At 37.9% G+C, this 27,998-nt stretch overlaps 1 protein-coding gene and 1 long non-coding RNA gene across 6 annotated transcripts in view; both read left to right on the top strand.

Annotated features, from left to right (window-relative positions):
* The window catches only part of LOC128218100 (SCO-spondin-like), a 61,430-nt gene that overhangs the window by 12,155 nt on the left and 21,277 nt on the right, over positions 1-27,998 (top strand). For both annotated transcript variants that reach the window (XM_052925641.1, XM_052925642.1), the window contains exons 10-30: positions 4,371-4,541; positions 10,897-11,067; positions 12,222-12,392; positions 12,662-12,841; positions 13,620-13,790; positions 14,257-14,427; positions 15,180-15,218; positions 15,628-15,798; positions 17,030-17,129; positions 18,324-18,394; positions 19,436-19,606; positions 20,814-20,984; positions 21,523-21,619; positions 22,324-22,397; positions 22,881-23,051; positions 23,558-23,728; positions 24,233-24,403; positions 25,119-25,289; positions 26,211-26,384; positions 26,698-26,871; positions 27,377-27,547. In XM_052925641.1, coding sequence (XP_052781601.1) covers positions 4,371-4,541; positions 10,897-11,067; positions 12,222-12,392; positions 12,662-12,841; positions 13,620-13,790; positions 14,257-14,427; positions 15,180-15,218; positions 15,628-15,798; positions 17,030-17,129; positions 18,324-18,394; positions 19,436-19,606; positions 20,814-20,984; positions 21,523-21,619; positions 22,324-22,397; positions 22,881-23,051; positions 23,558-23,728; positions 24,233-24,403; positions 25,119-25,289; positions 26,211-26,384; positions 26,698-26,871; positions 27,377-27,547 — 3,132 coding nt within the window. The remainder of the gene's footprint in view (positions 1-4,370; positions 4,542-10,896; positions 11,068-12,221; positions 12,393-12,661; positions 12,842-13,619; positions 13,791-14,256; positions 14,428-15,179; positions 15,219-15,627; positions 15,799-17,029; positions 17,130-18,323; positions 18,395-19,435; positions 19,607-20,813; positions 20,985-21,522; positions 21,620-22,323; positions 22,398-22,880; positions 23,052-23,557; positions 23,729-24,232; positions 24,404-25,118; positions 25,290-26,210; positions 26,385-26,697; positions 26,872-27,376; positions 27,548-27,998) is intronic.
* On the top strand, positions 58-3,924 carry LOC128218101 (uncharacterized). 4 transcript variants are annotated; one of them, XR_008258320.1, is made up of 4 exons: positions 58-146; positions 1,499-1,577; positions 1,877-1,917; positions 2,292-3,923. It is a non-coding gene; the product is annotated as an uncharacterized LOC128218101 (long non-coding RNA). The 4 variants fall into 4 exon arrangements; XR_008258321.1 differs by lacking the exon at positions 58-146 and adding an exon at positions 439-457 and having other exon boundaries at positions 2,292-3,924; XR_008258322.1 differs by lacking the exon at positions 58-146 and adding an exon at positions 510-528 and having other exon boundaries at positions 2,292-3,924.

Here is a 27,998-nt window from a genome sequence, read left to right as displayed (position 1 = left end):
GTTTCACAAGCATTTTTTGTAATATGTCGTTTTTCTGCCGGTCTTGGGACGTTTTGACTGTCATTTTATACTTTCGATTTCGGATATTTTAAGAATTGTTTTCATTGTCAATGCTTTACAAGGATACATTGACGTCTCCTGCATCGGTGAGTATAACTTTAATGAATTATTATGTATATTTTCTGCTTTTATTTTGACAAAAACTGAAACAGGGGATAAAACATGCTGAATTATAGGTCCAAATCGAAAGAGAACAACAATGCATCATCGAATTTCTGAAAATTCATTCATTTATCTACACAGTGATACTATCCATTTGATTCAGTAATCTGTCGCATTTTTCCGCAAAGGCTATTTATAAACACATCTTTTCTGAGAGTGGCCAAAAACAAGAACAATTTGATGACTCATAAGGCATGCAACCTTAAAAGCCGAGAGTATCCGAATTAACCAGGAAGTAATTTTTGTTTACTTTTAAAATGCCAACCTCTGTAAATAGTAATTTATTTTGAGTAAACATTGAGGAAGGTTTATGCATATCATTGTTTTATTATATTTAGAATGCTATTTATTAGGAGTTGCCAATTCTTTTGCATGAACATTGGTCAAATATTTTATAATTTGAATAAATATTATAAGACATTTGCAATTGTTTTTATTTTGGATATTGTGATTGGTTTTAATGAAATAAACAGGCCGGGTTCTTTAAGGATCTGGTCACTTTCGGTTTTAAAAAATGTAAATAAACTATTGGAGAATTGGCAGTTATTTTTTATTAAGCCATTCTATATTATTAATTAAGAATCTGTCAACCTGAAGTTTGTTATTGTTTATGCGCATGTTTCTGCCACGGGCATTGCCCGACAAATTCATATTAAATAACTTAAAAGAGCTCGACAACCAAAACCCAATTAATCAAATTACAACGCCAAGTTTCCATTTAGTGTTTTATTGGTTAATAAGAAAAATGAAGGCTGGCTTATATATAGGCATTTCACAATTGAAACTATGAAAGTAGGCATTTTTTTAATCTTCTAAACAGTTAATTGGATGCCTACCAATTTTAATTGTTTATAGATCATACATTATCACCAAGTAACTAATACTTAAATAACAATTGGAAAGTTTCAAATTTCAACATATCAATGTTTTAATGTGTAAATTTCAGGAAACATTTTTATGTTCTGTATAGTTACTTGGATTATAAAATCACTCTCTGTAAAAATTATTCAACTTTCCAAACATTATTAGTCTGTAGATTTATTGGAATTCCTGTTATGATAGGATTTCAATTGCTGTCATAAATTTTCAACTCAATGTTTTGATTATTCATTTGAAATTATTTTAAACTTCACATTCCATAAATGGCTGTTCTTCCTTTTTGACTAAATATTGTGAGTATTTTTACACATTAGTAAGTCTGCCAATTCATGGGTGGTCAGTTTTGTCATTTATTAGTCTTTTTTCCCTTTTTTATTTAATCTTTTCTTCCTTTCAGTGAGAAATAAAGCCATAGAATACATTCATACCACTCAAATTCAGCCAGTCAGAATGATGGGAAGGATTGCAGAACTGAGGTAACTTAGAACTATGATGCATATTTACCAGAGAAGATCTCATGAACATGCCATTTTCTTTTAAATTATACCTGAAGTTATTGAGAACTCTTTATAAACTGTGACATTTTGTATGATGACATATTTTATTATTTGTAAAATAAATGCTTTTGACATTTTTTTGAGCTGTAAAGTTGAATTGATTCTTAAATTGATTCTGGTAAATACCAAACTGTGTATAGACATCAAACCTCATTACATATACATAGTTGTCCCTCTCTGAATAATACATAATTATCTATGTTTCTGTTTACTTTCAGTTTCACTCTCACCTGACTGATGCAGATTCAGTAACCTAATTGTATGTACTTTTTTGTCAAATTGTATTTATTTGCTCTATTAAAAATATAATGTTGACCTTTTTGAGGAATAATTTTGAAAGGAAAAATAAATTATTATAGAGAAAAGGTAATTTGTTTTGTACAAAAAGTGGACAAAAATGTTGAACAGTATGAAGTTTTAAATTAGAAAATCCTTATTTCTCTCTGTATGTATGTCAACTTTATTAAGACAAAATCTGGTAATATAATGTATTCCCTTAATTAATTGTGATAAAACCTTTTTACACTGTATGTATACATCTGTATATGTATGTTGCCATATAAACTGAATGCATGTAGTTTCTTTTGTGAACATGTGTATTGAAATCAACACATTCCTTTGTTATATTTTCAGGCTCATGATGGTTTCTGAGAAAAAAACAGCTTGGTGTAATTTGACAGTATTTTTCAGTATTTGACAGTGGTTCTATCATGCAACAGTCATACCATGAAGTGTCTCACAGATTCTCTCTCAATTCCTGCAATATCCAAGATTGCAGTGTAGTGCAAAGAGGATTAATTTTCTTGCAATAAGAAGTATCTGCACTTCCAAATACCCCTGTACAGCATGAACAGTTTCTTCATTTTTTGAGTGATTATAGAGTGAAAATGTTTCCATATAAAATGTTTTCTTTTTATGTGTAAAACTTGTTATGAATGGTTACAAATACATGCATGGACATTATGATTCCAAATCTATGCACATTTTGATTCCAATAATTAACCACAAAAGTATTTTAAATTTGGTTTGAAACAGAAATATTGTCCTTATGTTTGTTTCTAAACATTATCTGGTATTATTCGTGTTTATAGTTTCCATGTCAATTTAAAAAAAAGTCAGTTCTTTGAAAGATGCACTCTTACTCCCACATAAGATTTACCACAATTAATACTTTTGTTTTATTATTCCAAAAAGGATGAATAAATGTTGAAAACAATGGTTCTAATGAAGGATGCCTACTTCTACTTGAAGGAAATGTGCATAAAAGACAGTATTTCTACCATTTGAGATCATAGTAGATCACAATAAATCTTTATGCATTCACCAATCATTTAATATCTTTGCTTTTTCAGCTTAAATACACGGTTACAATATTTTTATCAATACTTAATATTTTCCAAAAATGAATTATGAAGTAAGTTGTTAAAGGGTTAACAGTCAAAGTATATGTTTGTTATACATGTGTATGCATTGATACTGAATAAGAGTGTCACTTTAAACAGTTGCCATGGTAACTATAGAGTCTAGTTTTCTTAAGAAACTGTAATTGTTGTCTAAAAACCTTTGTATTTTCAATGTGATACTTTTTAGCATGTCCGCTTCAGTCAATGAAATATTTCTGTTATTTGTTAATCATTTGGTCATACTTTGTATACAATTATATTTATAATTTAACCTTGAAAATTGCTGACAATCTCATACTTATATTGAAATATTCAGAATTGCTAGATGGGTTGAAGTTCACCTTTATTACAACTGTCAGGCAAATCATGGCAAGATGTACATAATTCTCCTTTTTAACAAAAAGCGATGTTTAAAGCATTTTTGTATTTTTATTGAATGGTTACCATGGCAACTAATTTTTTGTTTGCCTTTAATCTTCCTATTTATAATACTATTAATTGTAAAAATGCAACAGTCAAGCAGTGAATGGAAGAATGTAAATGTTCTTTGTCTTTTACCTTTTTCAAGCTCATTCTTCAAAATATAAAGCAATTTTAAAATTTCTTAAAAATGGACGTTTTTTCATCATTTTTTTAAAGTAAAATAATTTGCTTAAAACTTTGTTTAGGTTCTGATATTTAGGAATGTGTAATAAATTTATAGAAAATAAACAAAATGTGTTGTTTGGCATTATTTATTTCATTTAAATTCCGAAGTTTTGAATTTGACCTATTTTGGCAGAAAAATTGATAAAAATGTAAAATTAAAAGGGCCATAATTCTGTCAAAAATTGATGGATTTTGAAAAAATGTGCATATTTGAGTTTGTAATGACATAACCTTTAAAATGATATATCACTTTAATATACCACATTAAATTATTATTTTACGTTGTTATTGCTACCATGGCCGCCAGTGTAAGATAGGTTTCATCCGAAGCAGAGCGTAGGGTGTTTTTTTTAGAATTGAGTTACGGCAGAAGACCCTGCGCGAGGGTTGGGTGAACCTATCTTACGCTCGTTTACACGAGCGGCCATGGTGATTCTTTTCATCCAACCTCAGTAAATCAAAATATAGAAAAGTGTATTTTTTCGCTGGAACTATTTTGTGCGTAGTAAAAATCTGTTCCATACGGGTACTTTTTATCTTTGCCTGTGAGCAACATAATGATTTCCAGCATGGCCAGACAATTGGATTTACTAATCTGGGTTGGGAGAAAATGCGTATTTTAACTTGTAAGGACAAGTTGAAAGTTGTTTTTCTCTTTAAGTGGATGGAACGTGGGCGGACTGGAGCTCGTGGAGCACGTGTTCTCAAACGTGCGATGACGGACAACAACAGCGATCGAGAACCTGCACGTTCTCCAGCAACGCACCGCATGGGGCGGACTGTCCTGGTAACGCCATGGAAACCAAAACATGTAGCCAGGGACTTTGTCCAGGTTGGTGATTCGTTTTGATATGTCATGAATGAAATCTTACACTAGCATTTACATTTCTACTGGATATATACTACTCTGAAGTAACTAAATATATAATATATAGTTTGCACAATTTCCGATTTTTTTACCAAGACCAGGCTGGTATTCAATATTGATTTCAATTGGCTTTAAGAACGGTGTAGCTAATCGGATTGCTTGTTTTTAATATCCGACCCAGAGAGTGGAATAAGTCAATAATGTATGACTGTAATATTGACTTAAGTCGCATATTGAATGCCACCCCAGTTATCACAGTTATTAGATAAAGATAACATGCATAAACGCCCAAAAAAACTGCTGTTCGCTTATGAACTTCATGATTATTATATATATATAAGTTGTTTCACATTATGTGTATGCATGTATATAATCGGACGAAGATTGGGCCGAGTTTTTTCACATTACGTTTATACATGTATGATTTAGCGGACGGGGCGTGGGCCGAGTGAAGCATGCTAATTTACATTATGTTCATACATGTTTATAAGTGGACGGTGTCAGGGCCGAGTGGAGCATGCTATTTCACATTATGTTCATACATGTACATAAGCGGACGGTGTTTGGGCCGAGAGGAGCATTCTATTTCACATTATGTTTATACATGTACATAAGCGGACGGTGTGTGGGCCGAGAGGAGCATTCTATTACACATTATGTTTATACATGTACATAAGCGGACGGTGTGTGGGCCGAGAGGAGCATTCTATTTCACATTATGTTTATACATGTACATAAGCGGACGGTGTGTGGGCCGAGAGGAGCATGCTATTTCACATTATGTTCATACATGTACATAAGCGGACGGTGTGTGGGCCGAGTGGAGCATGCTTTTTCACATTATGTTCATACATGTACATAAGCGGACGGTGTTTGGGCCGAGAGGAGCATGCTATTTCACATTATGTTTATACATGTACATAAGCGGACGGTGTGTGGGCCGAGAGGAGCATTCTATTTCACATTATGTTCATACATGTTCATAAGCGGACGGTGTTTGGGTCGAGTGGAGCATGCTTTTTCACATTATGTTTATACATGTACATAAGCGGACGGTGTGTGGGCCGAGAGGAGCATGCTATTTCACATTATGTTTATACATGTACATAAGCGGACGGTGTGTGGGCCGAGAGGAGCATTCTATTTCACATTATGTTCATACATGTACATAAGCGGACGGTGTTTGGGCCGAGAGGAGCATTCTATTTCACATTATGTTTATACATGTACATAAGCGGACGGTGTTTGGGCCGAGAGGAGCATGCTATTTCACATTATGTTTATACATGTACATAAGCGGACGGTGTGTGGGCCGAGAGGAGCATTCTATTTCACATTATGTTCATACATGTACATAAGCGGACGGTGTTTGGGCCGAGTGGAGCATGCTATTTCACATTATGTTCATACATGTACATAAGCGGACGGTGTCAGGGCCGAGTGGAGCATGCTATTTCACATTATGTTCATACATGTACATAAGCGGACGGTGTGTGGGCCGAGAGGAGCATTCTATTTCACATTATGTTTATACATGTACATAAACGGACGGTGTGTGGGCCGAGAGGAGCATGCTATTTCACATTATGTTTATACATGTACATAAGCGGACGGTGTGTGGGCCGAGAGGAGCATGCTATTTCACATTATGTTTATACATGTACATAAGCGGACGGTGATTGGGCCGAGAGGAGCATTCTATTTCACATTATGTTTATACATGTACATAAGCGGACGGTGTTTGGGCCGAGAGGAGCATTCTATTACACATTATGTTTATACATGTACATAAGCGGACGGTGTGTGGGCCGAGAGGAGCATGCTATTTCACATTATGTTTATACATGTACATAAGCGGACGGTGTGTGGGCCGAGAGGAGCATTCTATTTCACATTATGTTTATACATGTACATAAGCGGACGGTGTGTGGGCCGAGAGGAGCATGCTATTTCACATTATGTTAATACATGTACATAAGCGGACGGTGTGTGGGCCGAGAGGAGCATGCTATTTCACATTATGTTTATACATGTACATAAGCGGACGGTGTTTGGGCCGAGAGGAGCATTCTATTTCACATTATGTTTATACATGTACATAAGCGGACGGTGTGTGGGCCGAGAGGAGCATGCTATTTCACATTATGTTAATACATGTACATAAGCGGACGGTGTTTGGGCCGAGTGGAGCATGCTATTTCACATTATGTTTATACATGTACATAAGCGGACGGTGTGTGGGCCGAGTGGAGCATGCTATTTCACATTATGTTCATACATGTACATAAGCGGACGGTGTGTGGGCCGAGTGGAGCATGCTATTTCACATTATGTTCATACATGTACATAAGCGGACGGTGTTTGGGCCGAGTGGAGCATGCTATTTCACATTATGTTCATACATGTACATAAGCGGACGGTGTGTGGGCCGAGTGGAGCATGCTATTTCACATTATGTTCATACATGTACATAAGCGGACGGTGTGTGGGCCGAGTGGAGCATGCTTTTTCACATTATGTTCATACATGTACATAAGCGGACGGTGTGTGGGCCGAGTGGAGCATGCTATTTCACATTATGTTCATACATGTACATAAGCGGACGGTGTTTGGGCCGAGTGGAGCATGCTATTTCACATTATGTTCATACATGTACATAAGCGGACGGTGTTTGGGCCGAGAGGAGCATGCTATTTCACATTATGTTCATACATGTACATAAGCGGACGGTGTTTGGGCCGAGTGGAGCATGTAATTTCACATTATGTTTATACATGTACATAAGCGGACGGTGTGTGGGCCGAGTGGAGCATGTAATTTCACATTATGTTTATACATGTACATAAGCGGACGGTGTGTGGGCCGAGTGGAGCATGTAATTTCACATTATGTTTATACATGTTCATAAGCGGACGGTGTTTGGGCCGAGAGGAGCATGCTATTTCACATTATGTTTATACATGTACATAAGCGGACGGTGTTTGGGCCGAGTGGAGCATGCTATTTCACATTATGTTCATACATGTTCATTAGCGGACGGTGTTAGGGCCGAGTGGAGCATGCTATTTCACATTATGTTTATACATGTACATAAGCGGACGGTGTTTGGGCCGAGTGGAGCATGCTATTTCACATTATGTTCATACATGTACATAAGCGGACGGTGTCAGGGCCGAGTGGAGCATGCTATTTCACATTATGTTCATACATGTACATAAGCGGACGGTGTTAGGGCCGAGTGGAGCATGCTATTTCACATTATGTTTATACATGTACATAAGCGGACGGTGTTAGGGCCGAGTGGAGCATGCTTTTTCACATTATGTTCATACATGTTCATAAGCGGACGGTGTTTGGGCCGAGTGGAGCATTCTATTTCACATTATGTTTATACATGTACATAAGCGGACGGTGTTAGGGCCGAGTGGAGCATTCTATTTCACATTATGTTTATACATGTACATAAGCGGACGTTGTTAGGGCCGAGTGGAGCATGCTTTTTCACATTATGTTCATACATGTTCATAAGCGGACGGTGTTTGGGCCGAGAGGAGCATTCTATTTCACATTATGTTTATACATGTACATAAGCGGACGGTGTTAGGGCCGAGTGGAGCATGCTTTTTCACATTATGTTTATACATGTACATAAGCGGACGGTGTTTGGGCCGAGAGGAGCATTCTATTTCACATTATGTTTATACATGTACATAAGCGGACGGTGTTAGGGCCGAGTGGAGCATGCTTTTTCACATTATGTTTATACATGTACATAAGCGGACGGTGTTAGGGCCGAGTGGAGTATGCTTTTTCACATTATGTTTATACATGTACATAAGTGGACGGTGTTTGGGCCGAGAGGAGCATTCTATTTCACATTATGTTTATACATGTTCATAAGCGGACGGTGTTTGGGCCGAGAGGAGCATTCTATTTCACATTATGTTTATACATGTACATAAGCGGACGGTGTTAGGGCCGAGTGGAGCATGCTTTTTCACATTATGTTTATACATGTACATAAGCGGACGGTGTTTGGGCCGAGAGGAGCATTCTATTTCACATTATGTTTATACATGTTCATAAGCGGACGGTGTTTGGGCCGAGTGGAGCATGTAATTTCACATTATGTTTATACATGTACATAAGCGGACGGTGTTAGGGCCGAGTGGAGCATGCTATTTCACATTATGTTTATACATGTACATAAGCGGACGGTGTTAGGGCCGAGTGGAGCATGCTATTTCACATTATGTTTATACATGTACATAAGCGGACGGTGTGTGGGCCGAGAGGAGCATTCTATTTCACATTATGTTTATACATGTACATAAGCGGACGGTGTGTGGGCCGAGAGGAGCATTCTATTACACATTATGTTCATACATGTACATAAGTGGACGGTGTTTGGGCCGAGAGGAGCATTCTATTTCACATTATGTTTATACATGTACATAAGCGGACGGTGTTTGGGCCGAGAGGAGCATGCTATTTCACATTATGTTTATACATGTACATAAGCGGACGGTGTGTGGGCCGAGTGGAGCATGTAATTTCACATTATGTTTATACATGTACATAAGCGGACGGTGTGTGGGCCGAGTGGAGCATGTAATTTCACATTATGTTTATACATGTACATAAGCGGACGGTGTGTGGGCCGAGTGGAGCATGTAATTTCACATTATGTTTATACATGTTCATAAGCGGACGGTGTTAGGGCCGAGAGGAGCATGCTATTTCACATTATGTTTATACATGTACATAAGCGGACGGTGTTAGGGCCGAGTGGAGCATGCTTTTTCACATTATGTTCATACATGTACATAAGCGGACGGTGTTAGGGCCGAGTGGAGCATGCTATTTCACATTATGTTCATACATGTACATAAGCGGACGGTGTTTGGGCCGAGTGGAGCATGCTATTTCACATTATGTTCATACATGTACATAAGCGGACGGTGTCAGGGCCGAGTGGAGCATGCTATTTCACATTATGTTCATACATGTACATAAGCGGACGGTGTCAGGGCCGAGTGGAGCATGCTATTTCACATTATGTTCATACATGTACATAAGCGGACGGTGTTAGGGCCGAGTGGAGCATTCTATTTCACATTATGTTCATACATGTTCATAAGCGGACGGTGTTTGGGCCGAGTGGAGCATTCTATTTCACATTATGTTTATACATGTACATAAGCGGACGGTGTTAGGGCCGAGTGGAGCATTCTATTTCACATTATGTTTATACATGTACATAAGCGGACGTTGTTAGGGCCGAGTGGAGCATGCTATTTCACATTATGTTCATACATGTTCATAAGCGGACGGTGTTTGGGCCGAGAGGAGCATTCTATTTCACATTATGTTTATACATGTACATAAGCGGACGGTGTTAGGGCCGAGTGGAGCATGCTTTTTCACATTATGTTTATACATGTACATAAGCGGACGGTGTTTGGGCCGAGAGGAGCATTCTATTTCACATTATGTTTATACATGTACATAAGCGGACGGTGTTAGGGCCGAGTGGAGCATGCTTTTTCACATTATGTTTATACATGTACATAAGCGGACGGTGTTAGGGCCGAGTGGAGCATGCTTTTTCACATTATGTTTATACATGTACATAAGTGGACGGTGTTTGGGCCGAGAGGAGCATTCTATTTCACATTATGTTTATACATGTTCATAAGCGGACGGTGTTTGGGCCGAGAGGAGCATTCTATTTCACATTATGTTTATACATGTACATAAGCGGACGGTGTTAGGGCCGAGTGGAGCATGCTTTTTCACATTATGTTTATACATGTACATAAGCGGACGGTGTTTGGGCCGAGAGGAGCATTCTATTTCACATTATGTTTATACATGTACATAAGCGGACGGTGTTTGGGCCGAGTGGAGCATGTAATTTCACATTATGTTCATACATGTACATAAGCGGACGGTGTTAGGGCCGAGTGGAGCATGCTATTTCACATTATGTTCATACATGTACATAAGCGGACGGTGTCAGGGCCGAGTGGAGCATGCTATTTCACATTATGTTTATACATGTTCATAAGCGGACGGTGTGTGGGCCGAGAGGAGCATTCTATTTCACATTATGTTTATACATGTACATAAGCGGACGGTGTGTGGGCCGAGTGGAGCATGCTATTTCACATTATGTTTATACATGTACATAAGCGGACGGTGTTTGGGCCGAGAGGAGCATGTTATTTCACATTAAGTTTATACATGTATATAAGCGGACGGTGTGTGGGCCGAGTGAAGCATGTTGTTTCACATTACGTTTATAAATGCATTTTAGCGGACGGTGCTTGGGCCGAGTGGAGCAGTTGGTCCGATTGTACGAAGACGTGTGGGGACGGAATCAGGTTCCGGGCACGAATATGCCTGTTTGACATGAACCGGCCTCATGGGGCGGACTGTACAGGGGAAGTCTCACAGAGGGACACGTGTAACGTAAAACAGTGTATAGGTAAGCGGACGCATGGCTGCAACTCAACTCAACTCAACTTATTTTTATTTTAGTAAAAAAGTCACCGGCCCCAAAACACAGTGTCTACATAATTTATAGTAGTTGTAGTAGCAAATTCATTTCAATTCACTTCAATATCTTTATTTGAATTGAATTGAATTGAATTGAGTTGATTTTAATTTAAACATTTATCTAATTCACTCGGTGATGTATAGAAACATCACTGTCAGAAGGTATTAGAGAGAAATGTTTCCAGATGTTTACCATTTAAAATGATAATTTCTACGAATAATATCTGACTTACTACATTGAAAAACGTATAATATTTGCAATCAATAGTTGTCATGTTGTTTTGATTCAGAAAAAAATACAAAGTCGCTAATTATGCCGAGTATTTAAATGTCTTTTAAGTTAAATTGAATGTGTTGTTTAATTCAGTGGGTTTTTAAGTATAACGAGACCAAATTTATAGTATTGCGGCGAATTATTTTTTTAACCATGTAAAATAATATATTATCGGCCTCCATCTAGTTCGGTTTGATAATTCAAGTCTTTTAGATGAGGAAATGCTGTATTTGTCGATTTTCGGACTATCTGGTGACTTGTCCCTTTAAAGCTGCACTCTCACAGATTGAACGTTTTGACAACTTTTTTTTTGTCTTGGAACGAGCCAATTTTCAAAAAATGCATGGACACAAGATCTTTTGTCAGCAATCTTTTTATTACCGGTTTGCAGATATTTACGCAAAAATTTGCTCTTTCAAAGACAAAAAAAAGTTGTCAAAACGGTATATCTGTGAGAGTGCAGCTTTAAAGCCTGTGTCAAAAAAAAAGGAATTAGAAATTAAACTTGTTATTCGAAATGTTGATTATATTGAATAAAGTCAGAACATATCGGGTGGTTGTGTAGGCTTACTAGCTATCCCTTGATTGACAGTCGAGTGTTTATAAACCAGATCCGCCACGTAGAATATATATTATTTACAACCAACAAATAAACGAAGTGAAACGATCATTCCACTAGAGATGTGGCAGGGTGACCGCATTAGTGAAACATTCGTATACACATGTACATACATACGGGAAAACAATGTCCAGTTGTAACAAAAATTAAACATAGTACATATATATATATCATACCCTCTGGTTTCCAGCTGACGGACAGTGGAACCAATGGGGCGGCTGGTCTCAGTGTACGCACACGTGTAATGGCGGGAAACAGTCGCGGGGCCGCGTGTGTCTGTACACCCCAGGGTTCCTGCACGGGGCGCCATGTCCAGGCGACTCCATCGCCATACAGAACTGCGGGACGTCCGAATGTCCAGGTACTATAAGCAATAATATTATTTGAAAAGTGTTGAGGCCAAAATTAAACTTGTTTTATTCTATGACAATTCGCTGTCTACTTTCTGGACAAGCGCTCAGAGTCGGGATTACAAACACAACAACCGTAGACTGGATTTATTGTGTGTGAACAAGGTAAATGCTAGCAACATTGTGTAGGGTTGGCACATTTTCGCAGATCATAATGCTGACAGAAAATAGTTTAATACTAAAATTTAACAAAATCAAAATATATTTTTCAATTCGCCAGTGGACGGAATATGGGGCCCCTGGTATCCGTGGGGCACGTGCAGCCAATCGTGCGACACGGGGCGAACCACGCGCAGCCGCACGTGCATGTTTCGAACACGCGACCCGGCGACACCGCACGGGAAAGAGTGTGACGGCGATATGACACAGCTAAAGGACTGTAACACAGATGTATGTCCAGGTGTGTAAGTTTTTCTGATCGCTTGTAGTACACCGTTCAATTGTAGTTTTAAACCTGCACTCTCACAGAGTGACAGTTTTGAGCATTTGTTGTTGTGTTTTGTCGCAGAATCAGCTGATTTAAGCATAACTGACATTTAAGAAAACTCACAATATATTAGAAAATATATATTTTCTTCAACCGTAAGTAACGCGTTAAGTTATTTTTTGAACATAACTATGAAAAACTGCGATCTAATTTTAAGTCAGCCTTTTTATTTCAATTCTGTCCAGATACATTTACGCAAAAAATGGCTTATTCAAATTAAGACAAAAGAAGTTGTCAAAACAGTCAATTTGTGCGAATGCAGCTTAAACATTCGAACAAATATGAACATTCGCACACGTTCATTATTATCCCATCCTTTCAATTATTGACTGTTTACTTTACGACACTAACTGCAAAAAAATTCTTTTCGAAACCAGGGCCGGGTTATAACATAAATTGTCTTTCTAACAAGTTATTTATCCACTTGCTTAGTGGGTGTTCGCTGGTCCCCTTGGCCCGCGTTCACCACGTGTGACATTATCGTGCGGCGGAAGGAGGCGCGCCCGGAAGTTGTGTTGAATCTACCATCATATAGTCATATAGCCCCGATGAGTCTATGATCGTCAAGGCGTGGAGCGGAGGGATGCGCGTCCGGACGCGAAAATGTATCTAACACCATATAGCCGCGATGAGCCTCAACATTTTTTAACTTCAGATAACATTTTGTTTTTTATTTGACCTTTCAAATCAGTGGATGCTCGCTGGTCCACGTGGTCGGCGTTCACCACGTGCGATAAGACGTGTGGCGGCGGCAGGCGCGCCCGGACGCGACACTGTATCTACGACCCCGTAGCGCCGATGGGCCTCAACTGTACTGGCTCGACGGAGGAATCTGAACAATGCAACACCGTTGAATGCCCAGGTAGGTAGATATATGTTGTTCTATTTAGTCAGTTCGTGAAAATAACACGTTTGAAAATAACAGCTATCACTATAATATTTATTTTGTGTTCGGATAAAAAATATCAAGTTCGAGTACAGTCGAAACCCGATGGCTCGAACTCACAGGGACCCGCAAAAATACATCTAACCTCGGAAAATTCGAGCCAAGCGGGAATGTTTGCCTTCAATATAAAGAAATCTGTCTTTCACATCTAGTTCGAGCCAACGAGGAATTCGAGCCAAGCGATCTCGAGACAACGGAGTTCATCTGTATATACGCAAGGCTCAAAAATGATAATTCACATTCCACACTCTTATTTACTATTATTAACTATAACTATTATTAACTTATTCGATTTCTTACCCGAGAACAAGGCCCGCTTATTCTTGCTGTAAAAACTAAATGACTATTTCTTAAAATGCATTTTTAAGAAAATACTTTCCAGTTGATGGAGTCCTCCAATCTTGGAAATCCTGGTCCCACTGCACAGTCACGTGCGAGGGCGGGACCCATTCCCGGACACGTGACTGCTATTTCCCGCTAAATCGTCCACATGGTGATAACTGCACGGGGCCGTTACGGGAACAGGAAATCTGCAATGACAATATGTGTCCAAGTACGTGCGGCATTATTTCGAATGTTAAAGGGACGAGACACCAGATGATATAAGAAAAAAAGAAATTTGTAAAAAAAATGGGGTTGATATTGTTGTGTATAGGGCATTTTATGTTACGAACTGATGTATCTCATCGCTTACGAAACATTTATCCGGGGTTATCTACTAGCCACGTGACTTTTATACACTAAATATACACTATATAAACTGGGAAACCAGTGAGCTATTTTTAAACGGGTAAACTCAGCTGAGACAGCGACAAAATATTAATTTAATGATGTTGAATGATGTTTTATCGGCGTCATACCAGCTCGTATGAACAATTTAAGACTTGTCTTGCGGAAATAATATACTTGTCGTTTTTGGGACATACTGGTGTCTAGCCCCTTTAAGTGTTGGGCCTATTATTCAGAACTTTGTTAAAGTTAACCACGTTGTTAACGTCATCCTTGTTAACTTTCACATCGTTACAAATGTGTTTCATTTTTTATTTAGATTCAATATGAAATTTTCGCATTAAATTTTATAATAAATGGAAAACATCGTTTGTTTGAATAATCATTTTTTTTCTGTTAGATGCTATAGGAAATTTTCGAAGTCGAATAAAACTGTACATGTAAATTTAATCTGTTCATTTGATGGAAACACGAGATATACCCGTGCTATGCATTTAATTAAATCGTTCCTTAGCCACAATTGAACATTTTCATGTAAAAATAACAATGCTTTATTTTTATGACAAACTATTTCAGCTACAACGCCGGCTACAACGACAACAACGTTAGCTACAGGTACATAACATTTTACACTTATGAGGTAATTAGCTTATTCAGTCATCATCATCATCATCATCATCATCATCATGAAATTGACACATTATCTACTACACACAAGCTATGCGACAGGAACGTGAAAAATGCCCTGAGATTGCTTTGCAGGAGTTATTACCAATGGACCTTTAAGTGAGGGCTTGATCTTTGGGCGAGAGCACAAATCTATGGGCGATACGCCTTCCTGTTCTGCTGTACATTTCTGTAAAGTTTGATAAAAAAAGTCTTGTGAACTTGAGTAAGGGATATCTGCAACACGATAGTAAAAAACGGACACTGTGCGACTACTGCCCCGAGTCAGAGTTATCAAACAATTTCATCGCCTCCAGAGACTTACTGTTTCCCATTAACCCCCATATTTCTGCTACAGTCGAAGGCCACTGGTCCAAATGGGATCCATGGACAATCTGTACGCAGTCATGCGGAACGGGATCCCAGTACCGAGAGCGGCACTGCACGTATCCCGACCACACCCTGCACGGAGAAAAGTGTCCCGGGCCCCTCAATCAGACGCGGGAGTGTAACACACAACACTGCCCTGGTGAGAAGGAACATTGTGCTGTTAAGCAAGAGCACAGAAATTAATTTGGCAACTTAGAGTGTCCCCTAGGCATTAATGTTTTTCAGTAATGTACCCTAAAACTTTGAGTTCTTTGGCTTTGAACACTGCCTGTTCACCATATCTACAATCATGCTCAATGATACAACTTTCTTTAAACCATTTTTACAACATGTTGCAATGATACAACTTTCTTTAAACCATTTTTACAACATGTTGCAATGATACAACTTTCTTTAAACCATTTTTACAACATGTTGCAATGATGCAACTTTGTTTAAACCGTATTTACAAAATTATTCAACGATTCGGCTTTCTCTTCAAATTATTTTTACAATATATTTCAACAACACAGCTATCTTGATAACTTATAATCAATATTGTGTTCAACATATCCTCAGCACCCCAGCGTATAATAACCTATATCCTGGGCAAAATCAGTTGTAAAAATCTCGTATTTATGAATAATTAATAAGGTGAAATCCAGCCGCTTGATTGGTCGCATGAGACATACCTCATGCAGTGCGGAAATGACCGAGAAGTTACGTATGTAATCTCGGTTCGAAATAATCCAATAAGATCACGGCTTACAAACCGTTTTAGGCAGGATACTGTTAATATTTGCCGATAGCTCTTCAGCAAGGAGATTCTTTTCTTTTTATTATCGGCTATTTCGTTGGTCGGAAAATGCTTATAAATATTCAAGATTTACGAAGGTTCCTTAGCCAATTTGCCCAGGGTATCATATAAGTTATGATACACTGGGTGCCGAGGATGTGTTCAACGATACAAATTTCTTTACACTATATTTGCAATATTTTGTTTAACGATGCAGGCTCAGTACCATTGTCCAACGATACAGTTTTCTCTACACAATATTTACACTATGTTTCATCGATACAGCTTTTTAACACCAGAGCGGCAATATTATTGTGTTTAACGACACATTTTTCCTTTCACCATATTTACAACATCTTTCAACGATTCTACTTTCTTCAAACTGTATCAGCATTATTTTTATAAAAAAATGAGTTATCTTGTAAGAATTTTGTCAGAATATAAATGCAATATTTTTTACATGGAGCTTTTTATCAAAACCTTTTATTCATGCATTTTTATCTTATTGAAGCTCTCGTAAAAATGCACATAAATGCTATACAGTTCATATATCTTCATTAAAAGAAATACCAAAACACTTTTTCTTTGCCTGCAGTGGATGGAAAATGGTCCGACTGGTCAACCTACAGTAGATGTTCAGTGTCGTGTGGCAACGGCACCCACACGAGGTCAAGGACGTGCGACTTTGACCCCAGGTACGGTTCTTAATTGTGCACTCATCGTTCAGGTTACTCCAGTTAGTGGTAAACCGACACAGTTGAACACCTAGAGCATGTGTTTAGTGTCCTGTAGAAACCGCACCGACACCAGGTCAAGGATATGCGAGGTTGACCCCAGGTGCAGTCATTATTTGTACACTCAGCGTTGAGGTTTCTCTAGATAGTGGTAAATGGACACCGTGGAGCACTAGAGCAAGTGTTCAGTATGCTGAAGCAAAAGCACCCACGCGAGGACAAGGACGTGCGACTTTGACCCCAGGTGTGGTCCTTAATTGTACACTCAGCTTTCAGGTTTCTCAAGTATGTAGTAAACTGACACCGTGTTACATATATAGCACTGGTTTAGTGTCCTGTGGTAACGACACCAATACAAGGTCAAGGAAGAGCGAGATTAAGCCGTGGTATTGCTCTTAACTGTTCACGTTGCGTTCTGGTTTCTCTAGTAAGTTGTGAATGGACACCGTGTTACACATACAGCATGCGTTAAATGTCTTGTAGTAACGGCACCCACATAAGGTCAATAATGTTCGAGTTTGACCCGAGCTCGAAATTTTATATTTTAAATTTTATACTATTAAGGTTCTTTTTTTTTCTAGTTAATGGTAAATGGAACCAAAAGTACCTCAACCTCACATTTTTGTTATTTTTTTCATATCTAATTTTTCGACAACCATTTATCCTTAGTAACCGTTCCTTTTTTTACAACAGTTCCAGGATCGAATCCTTCAGCCAATTTGTATTTCTTCCAATTTATTTTAATTTTCATGTTCACATTTATTTTGTAATATTTCTATGTTCTTTTTTTTCATATCTATTTGGTATCTTCGAAATCGTAGCGTATAGGAATTTCACTGTCCAAATACTACCAACAGCAACCAGAGCGTGACTTACACACTTTGCATTTAAGGGATTCAATATAGGTTTACACTTCATGGAAGCAAATATTGTTTTATTTAATTCTAATTGTGCTAAACTCATTTGACTAGAATGATCAAAACTAAGCAAACCCATATAAGTTAGATACAGCTAAGAAATATGATAAGCCTTAATCATTGGGTTTTCAATTAATAACTACAAGAACACAAATTCCCCATCGAAGCAAAACCAAAATATCGCTACTTTTGCATTCATTAAGTGTCCCTTTAACACAACCATGACTTTTTTATACAGATATGACAGCGGAGATAACTGCACTGGACCTGCCTCAGAGTCCGGCATCTGCCAAGCACCAAAGTGTCCAGGTAAAATTCTTACTAATTACAATTTAAGTAAACCTAAATTTATATAAAAACATATTTTTAGTTTTAAGTAATGGTACTTAAGTTTATCTCCTGGCTGAGATGTAATTTATATTATTTTGTGGGATGGGGTGGGGATTGGGGTGATATTAAAAAAAATATTCATTTGTACATTTGTTTGATCAATTACTAAGGCTTATAGCCCCGATTTCTAAGTCCCGTATAGCAGTTTTAAGTTTAGCTTACTATTTTCGTGGTATAATTTGTGTAATGCTTACATTCAGTTTTGGACTTAAATCCCTGAAATTGTATTAACATTGCATTTTTAATAGGAATCAGACCCAATCAGAATATGAATTTTGAATGCCTGGTGGCCGCATACTATTTTTGCATCATTTAATAGGGGTATTGTGTGCTGTTGGAAAACATCAAACATTTACCGAAAAATATAACAAATATTTATAATCCACAATCAAATAACTTAAACATGATACCAAAATCAATAGGGTCACAAGATTTGATAAACAACATTAACAACATTAAGGTTAATAGACCTATCAGAGAATAAGCCTATATGTGGATCGAATCCCTTAAAGATCATTTTGCATCCGTGGAGACTGGGGCGCGAGATCACAGGGGGCAGACCAAGAGATTAAGCTTCTGTCTTAACATTCAATCGGACAATTATTTTATCCATAAGTAGCATTTATCTCATTTTCATTAAGCTTGTCTACCGTGGTCGATGGCGTTGTGGCGTTGGCAAAGAGTGGAGTACAAGGAGCACTACCAAACTCAGACTCTCGCTAGTTCAGTGGTGTAGTTTCCCAAGACTTAGGGGGGGGGATGGACGCTTTCCCCGAGTTATGAGGAAAAAAATATCAAAGATAGGACTCAACGCTCACTTAATAAATGTTAAAAAAATTATTAGTTATACTTTCGTTCAACTTAAGACGCCGGTGTTTATCAAAGACAGGGCTCAATGCTAACAGATTAAATGTCAAAATTTGATTTAAAATTATTTTTACCCTTTTCGCCTCACTTCAGTGGACGGTGTTTTCCAAGATTGTGGTGCCTGGAGTGTTTGCCCGGTGACATGTGGGGGCGGAATCCAGGACAGGACCCGCATCTGCTTCTTCCCGCCCGACACGCCCCATGGACAGGACTGTGGAAACTACACACACGAAAATCAAACTTGCAACAACAACAAGTGTCCAGGTGTGTTTTCAGAATAAAATATACGCCGTGTTCATTATGTAATAGATACAGACGAGTATAAGTTTTCCGTCAAAAGTGTCCTCTTACAGACGTAAGAAACCGTTTCGCTAGGACGAACACCAATCCAATTTTCGCTAGGACGAACACCAATCCAATTCTGTCCGAGGCGAAGCTTTATCTTGACTTATACGACGATAAGTGTATTGCATATATTAGTAAGCAAATGTATGCATAAAAAATGAATAAATACAGATTTATAAATAGATAAATAGAAAAAGATTTTTCCGACATATAAGCATTAGATTATTATCATAGCCTTTTTAAATGCCATGTATCGGCTAGTAGGATTACCCGAAATTCTCGTGCACGGTCCGCTTACAAGCGTAAGAAGACACATTTTCAATAGCTCCGCTGGGGGTTTAGTAGTATAATGTTTGATAACTTAAGAACATTTTACTACAGTATAACGAAGAAAACTCTTAAAGGGACTAGTTACAGATGATACAATTGCAAGAAAAAATATTAAAATTGTCAAAAACTTACATAAAATTTCCGTCGATGTGTACAACGCATTGAATCTCACTTAATGATGTATCACATCTCGTACGACACATGCATCTTTCGCAGTTGGTGAGTATTTTTTTATTCGAAATAAACTGGGGTGGTCTACCACGTAGATCCCAGTAAATTTAGAAATATAATATCGTCGGTATATGTATCTGTACGCATGAACATATATGAGTTAAACTGAGAAACCATTATGCACTATTTTTGAAACGGGGAATCTAAGATGAGACAGCAACATAAATGTTGTGTAAATTATTTTAATCATGTCAAGTAAAGTATTATCGGCCTCTAACTAGCTCGCAATGGCAAGTCTATGCTTGTTTTGAAGAAATACTGTATTTTTGAACAATTTGGTGTTGCTATGACTATAATAACAACAACAACAACAACAACAACAAAACATAGAAGACAAAGACATTTCAAACTATGACAACAAGAAAAAAAGCAAAATAAATGAAAAAGACACGTCAGATTTTGATAACAACAACAACGTAGCTAACAAATAGACTATCAGCTATATGACTACAACAACAAGAACATCAACATAGATGACACAAACTATACAGGCCATGACAACAACAACAACAACAACAACAAGATACTTAGCATAGACACTGTTGTCTGCGGTTATTTGTTACAGTTGACGGTGTACTCACGGAATGGTCAGAATGGTCGGCGTGCACGGTGACATGTGGAGGAGGGACCATGTACCATAACCGCACGTGCTATTTCCCACCTGACGTTCCTCATGGACTCGACTGCAAAAGGCGGCTTGAGAACACAAAGACGTGTAACACCAACAAATGTCCAGGTGAGTAGATTCGAGGTGAAATTTGGACGTGCTACCTTATTAATGATTTGCTTACATTTAAATATCCTACATTTATAGGTCAAATATTTTTCCAAGATATTTCGCATTGCTCTGACAACTAAATAGAGAACAAGTGTACGTCTCAGTGTAAGATTGCAATTTATTTCACCGAGTGGGGACCAAAGGCTTTATTTCACAAGTGACGTAGCACGAATTAAATATTTACTTCTGGTGCGCAGGAGGTAAAATATATTACGATCTCACACTAAAATGATTATTTTTTTATTTTTTTTATTAAATACCTAAAAGGGATATTGTTTTTCAAAAAAGCGCGCCATATTGTATGCAAACGTAACGTCTGTTCTGAAATGACGTCGTTGACTTCGAGTCCCAGCTCTGTACGCTCTGACGTTAGATTTACAATTCAGAGCGGGCTTAATTTTCAAAAAAACAGTGAAAAATATCAAAATGTTATTTCACTGTTTAAAACAGTGAATTCAAGGTTCGTTATAATACATGTTTTACTTATTCCTTGAAGTTGATGGATACTGGAGCGCGTGGTCCGACTGGCCCAAGTGTTCAGTCACGTGTGACGGGGGAAACCAACAGAGGACCAGACATTGCGTATACGACTCGTAAGTTTTAAACACCTTTATTTTACGAAGCTGTCGGGAAAATCATCGGCGTCGGCCCAAGTAAAAATATTTGTCTTGTTGGCGTGTGGGTCATAGTCCACTGATATGGTATAACCCTGGTTAGAGAATGTTTGTCTCTGCCACGCCCCGCGATGGATTTAAGCAGATAAATTGTATATATCAACAACGCCCCACAAGGGTTAATAGCAATTGAATATGTTATTAATTATTTATCTCAGTCACGTTCCACAAGGAATAATGAAGCTGAACATGTTTAAATTACTTATAACAGATACGCCCCATAAGGGATATAGAAGTTGAAAATGTTATTAATTGTATATCTCAGCAACGCCCCATAAGGGATATAGAAGTTTAATACGTTATGAATTGTATATTTTAGCCACGCCCCACAAGGAATATTGCAGTTGAATATGTAATGAATAATATATCTCAGCCAAGCTCCAAAAGGGATATAGCCGTTGCATATAGTATCAATTGTATATCTCAGCCACGCCCCACAAGGTTTAATAACAATTGAATATGTTATGAAGTATATATCCCCGCCAAACCTGACAAGGGATACAGCAAATAGATATAATATCCATTGTATATATCTCAATTGAATATGTTATGAATTATATATCTCAGCCACGCCCCAAAAGGGTTAATAGCAAATTGAATATGTTATGATTTATTCATCACAGCCACGCCCCAAAAGGGACACCATGTGCGGGTAGTGGGTCAGAAGATAGGGAATGCAATACAGACCAATGTCCAGGTATTTCCTATATCAATATATTTTTACTAATAATCATAACAGAGGTTAATGTCTGCTTATTTTTAAACACAGGACTACATATCATATCCAAATAAAATAAAGGCGATCCTCTTTGATATTTAGACTGACGTTTATCAGAAATAAGCCAGTTACAACAATTCAGTCATTCAAAAAAACATAGCAACTAAAAATATTTCCTAAGCAGTAAGGCCGGTCGTTCAGAACTTAGCTTCAGTTAACAACGTGGTTGGTGCCATCGCTGTTAACTTTCAAATCTGTAATGCTCAGGACAATTCGGGAATATGTTTATGATATGCAGTTTTCTTAACAAAATTTCGGACAACTGTTGTGCTGTAGTCCTTCATATTTAAATATTGTTGCACGTCATCATTTTTTAACGTATAAAACTGAACAAGTGTGCCGTAAATTATGTTGTTTACGTTAAAATGGTATGAATATTCGACGCAATGTTACGATTTTAAGTTGACGGCAATTGGAACGCGTGGAAGGCGTGGTCTCCATGTTCGGTGACGTGCGAAAATGGTACCCACACGCGACACAGGGAGTGCCACTTCATAAAAACCGCCCCAAAAGGAAGAGATTGTAATGGCAGCGCCCTCCAGTCGGAAGGCTGTAATGATGGAATCTGCCCAGGTGGGTTTTTAGATTTTGATTAAAAAACAGTCAAAAATCGAGATGTCGAAGTCATTTGAACCAGTGCTCGAAATATTTCGAGATAACGAATATTCTATATAACCGAAATACAAAGAGTGTTTAGCTAAACCGAAAAAAACGGCAGAAGATTGACATAATCATATCATCGAGATACCAAAGATCGACATATCGAGTTTTGACTATATATTTTTAAGCGAATAGTTGACCTACTCAAATGAGCTTGGTTCTAGTGCGTGTTAACGATTGCCAAAGTAAAAGCAGACGCACGTTGTTAAAAGCCATTTCCACTGAACAATAGACCTCCCATCAGACAGATCGACATTTTCACACCTACATTTCACCACTTTCTTCCTTTTTTTTCTCAAACGGGACATTTAAATATATAAATAGAAGGATTCATCGCATCCGTTTTATATTTTCCTGCTGTAGGAAGCAGACCGATAATATTAAAACTAGTTTTTATCATTAACAAACCTTCTCCTCAGTTGACGGAGTGTGGGAGTCATGGACCGCCTGGACGCCTTGTACGGTGAGCTGCGGAAACGGCACCACGACACGTGATCGGAACTGCTTCTTCCCGCTCGACGTTCCCCATGGCACAGACTGTACTGGTGACACCTCCGAGCTGCGGTCCTGCAACGAAACATTATGTCCAAGTAGGTTAAAATCTATTTAATGCACTACAGCTAAAGGCGGCAATTGACTATATCTATAACATAAATAATACAGTCATCAGTTAAACAATGTATGAAATACTTAGTGGGCACATTGAACTAATGTTATCTAAACTGTTCAAAGGTGTTCACGACTTACACAGCACGACAAGGGTGTCCCCAAGAATAGATCAAAGATAGGGGGGGGGGGGTAACTTAAGGAACGCGACTTGAGGCTTGCGCACCCTCCACCTTAAATGGACAAAACTATATGCTAGTGAAGACCTTTTTGCGGAATGCTGCTTTGTAACAGAGTGAATGTCGAATGTACTGATTATAATCGTCAGGAGGACGAGTTACACTTTGAACCATTTCTGCGTTTGCTAGACGTTATTCTAACTTCTATAACTTTTTCAGAGCTTAAGTTTTGTTGCAGACGTAATACTTTATTTTCCATTTCTTGCTGGGGTTTTTTTCCAAAACGTGATGAAATTGTAACCTCTGCAGTCGACGGGGTATGGGCCTCATGGACCACGTGGTCAGACTGTTCGCAGACATGCGGTGGCGGAAATACGACCAGGACTCGGAACTGCACCTACGACCTTTTAGCACCGAGGGGACAGGAGTGCCCCGGCGATGCGGTCGAGAGCAGCCTGTGCAACATCCAGAACTGCCCAGGTATATTTCCTTCATCTGTTTTCTTTACTCTAGCTCATTTATTTAGATAAACATATTTAGCTGAGGCGACTTTAACAAAATTGCTAGATTTTCATCCCCACCCGCCCCCTCTTTTTCTTGACACAAGTTAAGGATGCATGTCATGCACAAACATATCTTGATGGCACACACTGACATTATTAAAAGCAATGGCGAACATGTGCAAATGTTAACAGTTTCAAACAACTTATATTACTGGTATATGATTTACTCTGAAAACAGTAAACTTACGCGTATAACTGCAGCCGTATTTGTCTACTTTTGATCAGCTGTCTGTGTAAAATGCGGCGCCGATTTTTTTTATCGAATGTTCGGGCCCCGATGTCAATTTTCGTTTCGTTTACTGTATTATATTCGATAGTCAGGTTGTTTATTTGCTCAAATGCTGATATAAAATTGAAATTGTGACAAAACAACTTATTTGTACAGTTAAATCAATAAAGATGTGACCTCAAAAAACATTACTTGCCGGCCCGCTGGGGAGGGGAGGGGATCCGCCACTTATATCATTATGGTTTATTATGCCATAAGAAAGAGAATGAACACATATTCAACGGGTAGTCATCTAAGAAAAATCAAAATAAAATGTAACCCTTTTAAAAAAATGGATAAAAATTAAGCAATTGATTTATATGGGCCTATCAATGGGTAATACAATGTACTCACTTTTTTCCAGTGGACGGTTTATGGTCTTCCTGGAGCAATTTCACGGAATGTACGACCACGTGTGGGACCGGAAGTCAGTACCGGGTTAGACAATGCGAGTTCCAACCCGGATATCCCCACGGAGAAAACTGCACCGGACCGTCCAACGAGAATAGCAACTGTAATGAAAACCCGTGTCCAGGTGAGTTTGAGTAACGGCTTAAAATTACTGACCTATTAAAATATTCCTTTTACTCTACACAATTAAGCAAATGATTGGTCTCAAGTTCTACTATGACGAAGCGAAAATTGAGTCTGATAAACATACATTGCTAAAAAAACCTGTGTTATGAGCTTTCAAAAAAACAGCTATTAAAAATGTTACTTATGTTATACATTGTTTTATAATGTAAGCCATAAAAATACCATTCTAGCACACCCGTAGCTATTTTTGTGTATGAATACAAAGCCACAAAGTAATGGATCGATTTGAACTAATGCGAAAATGTACATTTCCTTACAAAATGTTACCCTGAGTAGTCAATTCCGAATGAGTTTTATCCGCCCTTCATAGTGCACATGAAATACACATGCACCAAATTCGCCACATGCAAAACATGCACATAAAAACTGCATGTTGTATCAAATACATACTTTCCATAAATTCAATTTAATGAAAAAGCCAAATTAAAACATGCAGTTTGTTTAAAATAAGTTAAGATATGCAAACTTCTGGCCACAATGTCTCGAAACTTCTTAAGTCCCTTATAACAGGATTAAGTTAAGTTCAGTATTTCTGTATTTTAATAATTTGCGTTATGATTACCTTTTATATAGGAAATTGTTATATGTTGATCACAAGTAACCATTTTCAGTTATTTAAATTCAATTTAGGTATTATTTTGTCTAATTGAATAAGCTACTTTAGCCTGTAAAGCTTAAGAAGTTTCGAGATATGTGGCCTGGTTTTTATTTTTATTTGAGATAAACCCCTTCAAATGTTGTGTTAAAAATTCTTTCACTTTTTTAAATTTTAAAAAGTAAATGACAATTTCATTTTCGCTATCTGAAAAGTCCCTTTTGATATTATCTGTTAAACTGCCATCTTTCTATTCACATCTAGTGGACGGAGTTTGGACCGCGTGGGTTAAATGGTCGGTCTGCTCGGCGAGTTGCGCGGGCGGCACGAGGAACAGATCACGCACGTGCGACTTCCCCGAACCACCGATCCCGCACGGATCCCCGTGCAATGGTTCCGCGGAGGCAATGGAGAACTGTAACATTGAGAAATGTCCCAGTAAGTTGTTGTTCAGATTCCTTACGCATGCGCGTTTAAAGTTAAGATTCGCACATAGGTTATATTAAACCATTTGTCTCAAAAGACTGGTTTAAAGTTTGAATAAACCTGTTTCGTAACTACTGGCCATATATGTGAGAAATAATAAGCAATAATACTAATTTATCAATTTTAAATGCAAATAAAGGATTGAATAGCCGCTCAAAAATGATTTCGAATAAACTTATTCGACAGACCATGATATAGCGATGAAATAGACAGTTTTACAACTGTAAACAATTCTATAGAACTACCTTAAATTTAATGATCTTAGTCGCTGGCCATTGGTCAAACTGGAGCTTACCGACGGACTGCAGCCTGTCGTGTGGGGGCGGAGTTCAGACCCGAAACAGGTCGTGCGTCTTTGACGACCCTGACGCACCTCACCTTTCCGAGTGCTTCGGAAACACGACGGAAACACTCGACTGTAACACACAGCACTGCCCGGGTAAGTTTTAAGAACTTTTTGTTCACAAAATAAATATATTCTTGTTCATTTAGTGGGTATGAAAACCTATCAACTACTATTTGTTCAGCATTCAGATTATTTTCGAAATATCGCTCTACCAAATTTGTTACACCATTCATTTTATGTGGGACATAACTATGCATAAAGGTAGAAATCATTTGTTTTATATTAAACTTTAGCGACAAATATAATTAACCTTTTCATTCTAAGATATCAAACATAGAGCTGGAAACATGCTAAAAAAGGTAATATAAAGAAATGAAAAAAAATGGCATTCCGACGGTAACACTGTGTTTAAAATATATCATTTTAAAGAAAAGAGTGTTTAAAAATGACGTTCCACAATTGAATGCGTGTTGCTGAATAGGAAATCTAGGCAAACTATTAGTTGGCGTAAGAGGCGGGGGTGTATGTGGTTTTGGGGGTTGTTGCGAGGCGGAGAAACGAACTTTAAGTGAAATAATTTAAAACTGTCGTTCCTCAGTTGACGGTGTATGGAAAGCCTGGAACGCCTGGCACCAATGTTCGGTGACCTGTGGGGGCGGGAACAGAGTGCGAGATCGGGACTGCTTCTTCCCACCGGACATTGCGCAAGGGGAAAGCTGCGCTGGACAAAAAACTGAAATTGAGCAGTGTAACACAAACCTATGTCCGGGTAAATGATGAATTACTGCGAATTTGTTTTATTTATTGATATAAGTTGTTGTTTTGCATGACTGTCCATCCATTTATATCATTTGAATTTCAAGGCAGTCATTTTCATTTTAAAAAATAACCGAAAAAAAATATAATACCGTTAAGATGGAAAATGTTTGCAAGTCCTGGAAAATTTGGCCAAATTCTACACATACAACAATAAAAGGAAATTGTTGTGTGTTTTTTTTTTCAATTTCTTGCTAAGATCGAAATGATCTAATTTAAGATATATTAAGTTCTAGGGCAATCTGTTTATGTTTCATTTCCATTTTAAAAACAGAACTTGGAATTCCATGTAGGGTTCGACTTTTAAATGAAATTTAAAGTTTAAAGTTGTGTCGTGTTATTTTGTAACCTTCTTTCACCTTTAAAGCTGCACTCTCACAGATTTACCGTTTTTACAACTATTT

Source organism: Mya arenaria, chromosome 14 (genome assembly GCF_026914265.1).
Source record: "Mya arenaria isolate MELC-2E11 chromosome 14, ASM2691426v1".
NCBI lineage: Eukaryota > Metazoa > Mollusca > Bivalvia > Myida > Myidae > Mya > Mya arenaria.
This window is presented reverse-complemented; position numbering and strand designations above follow the sequence as displayed.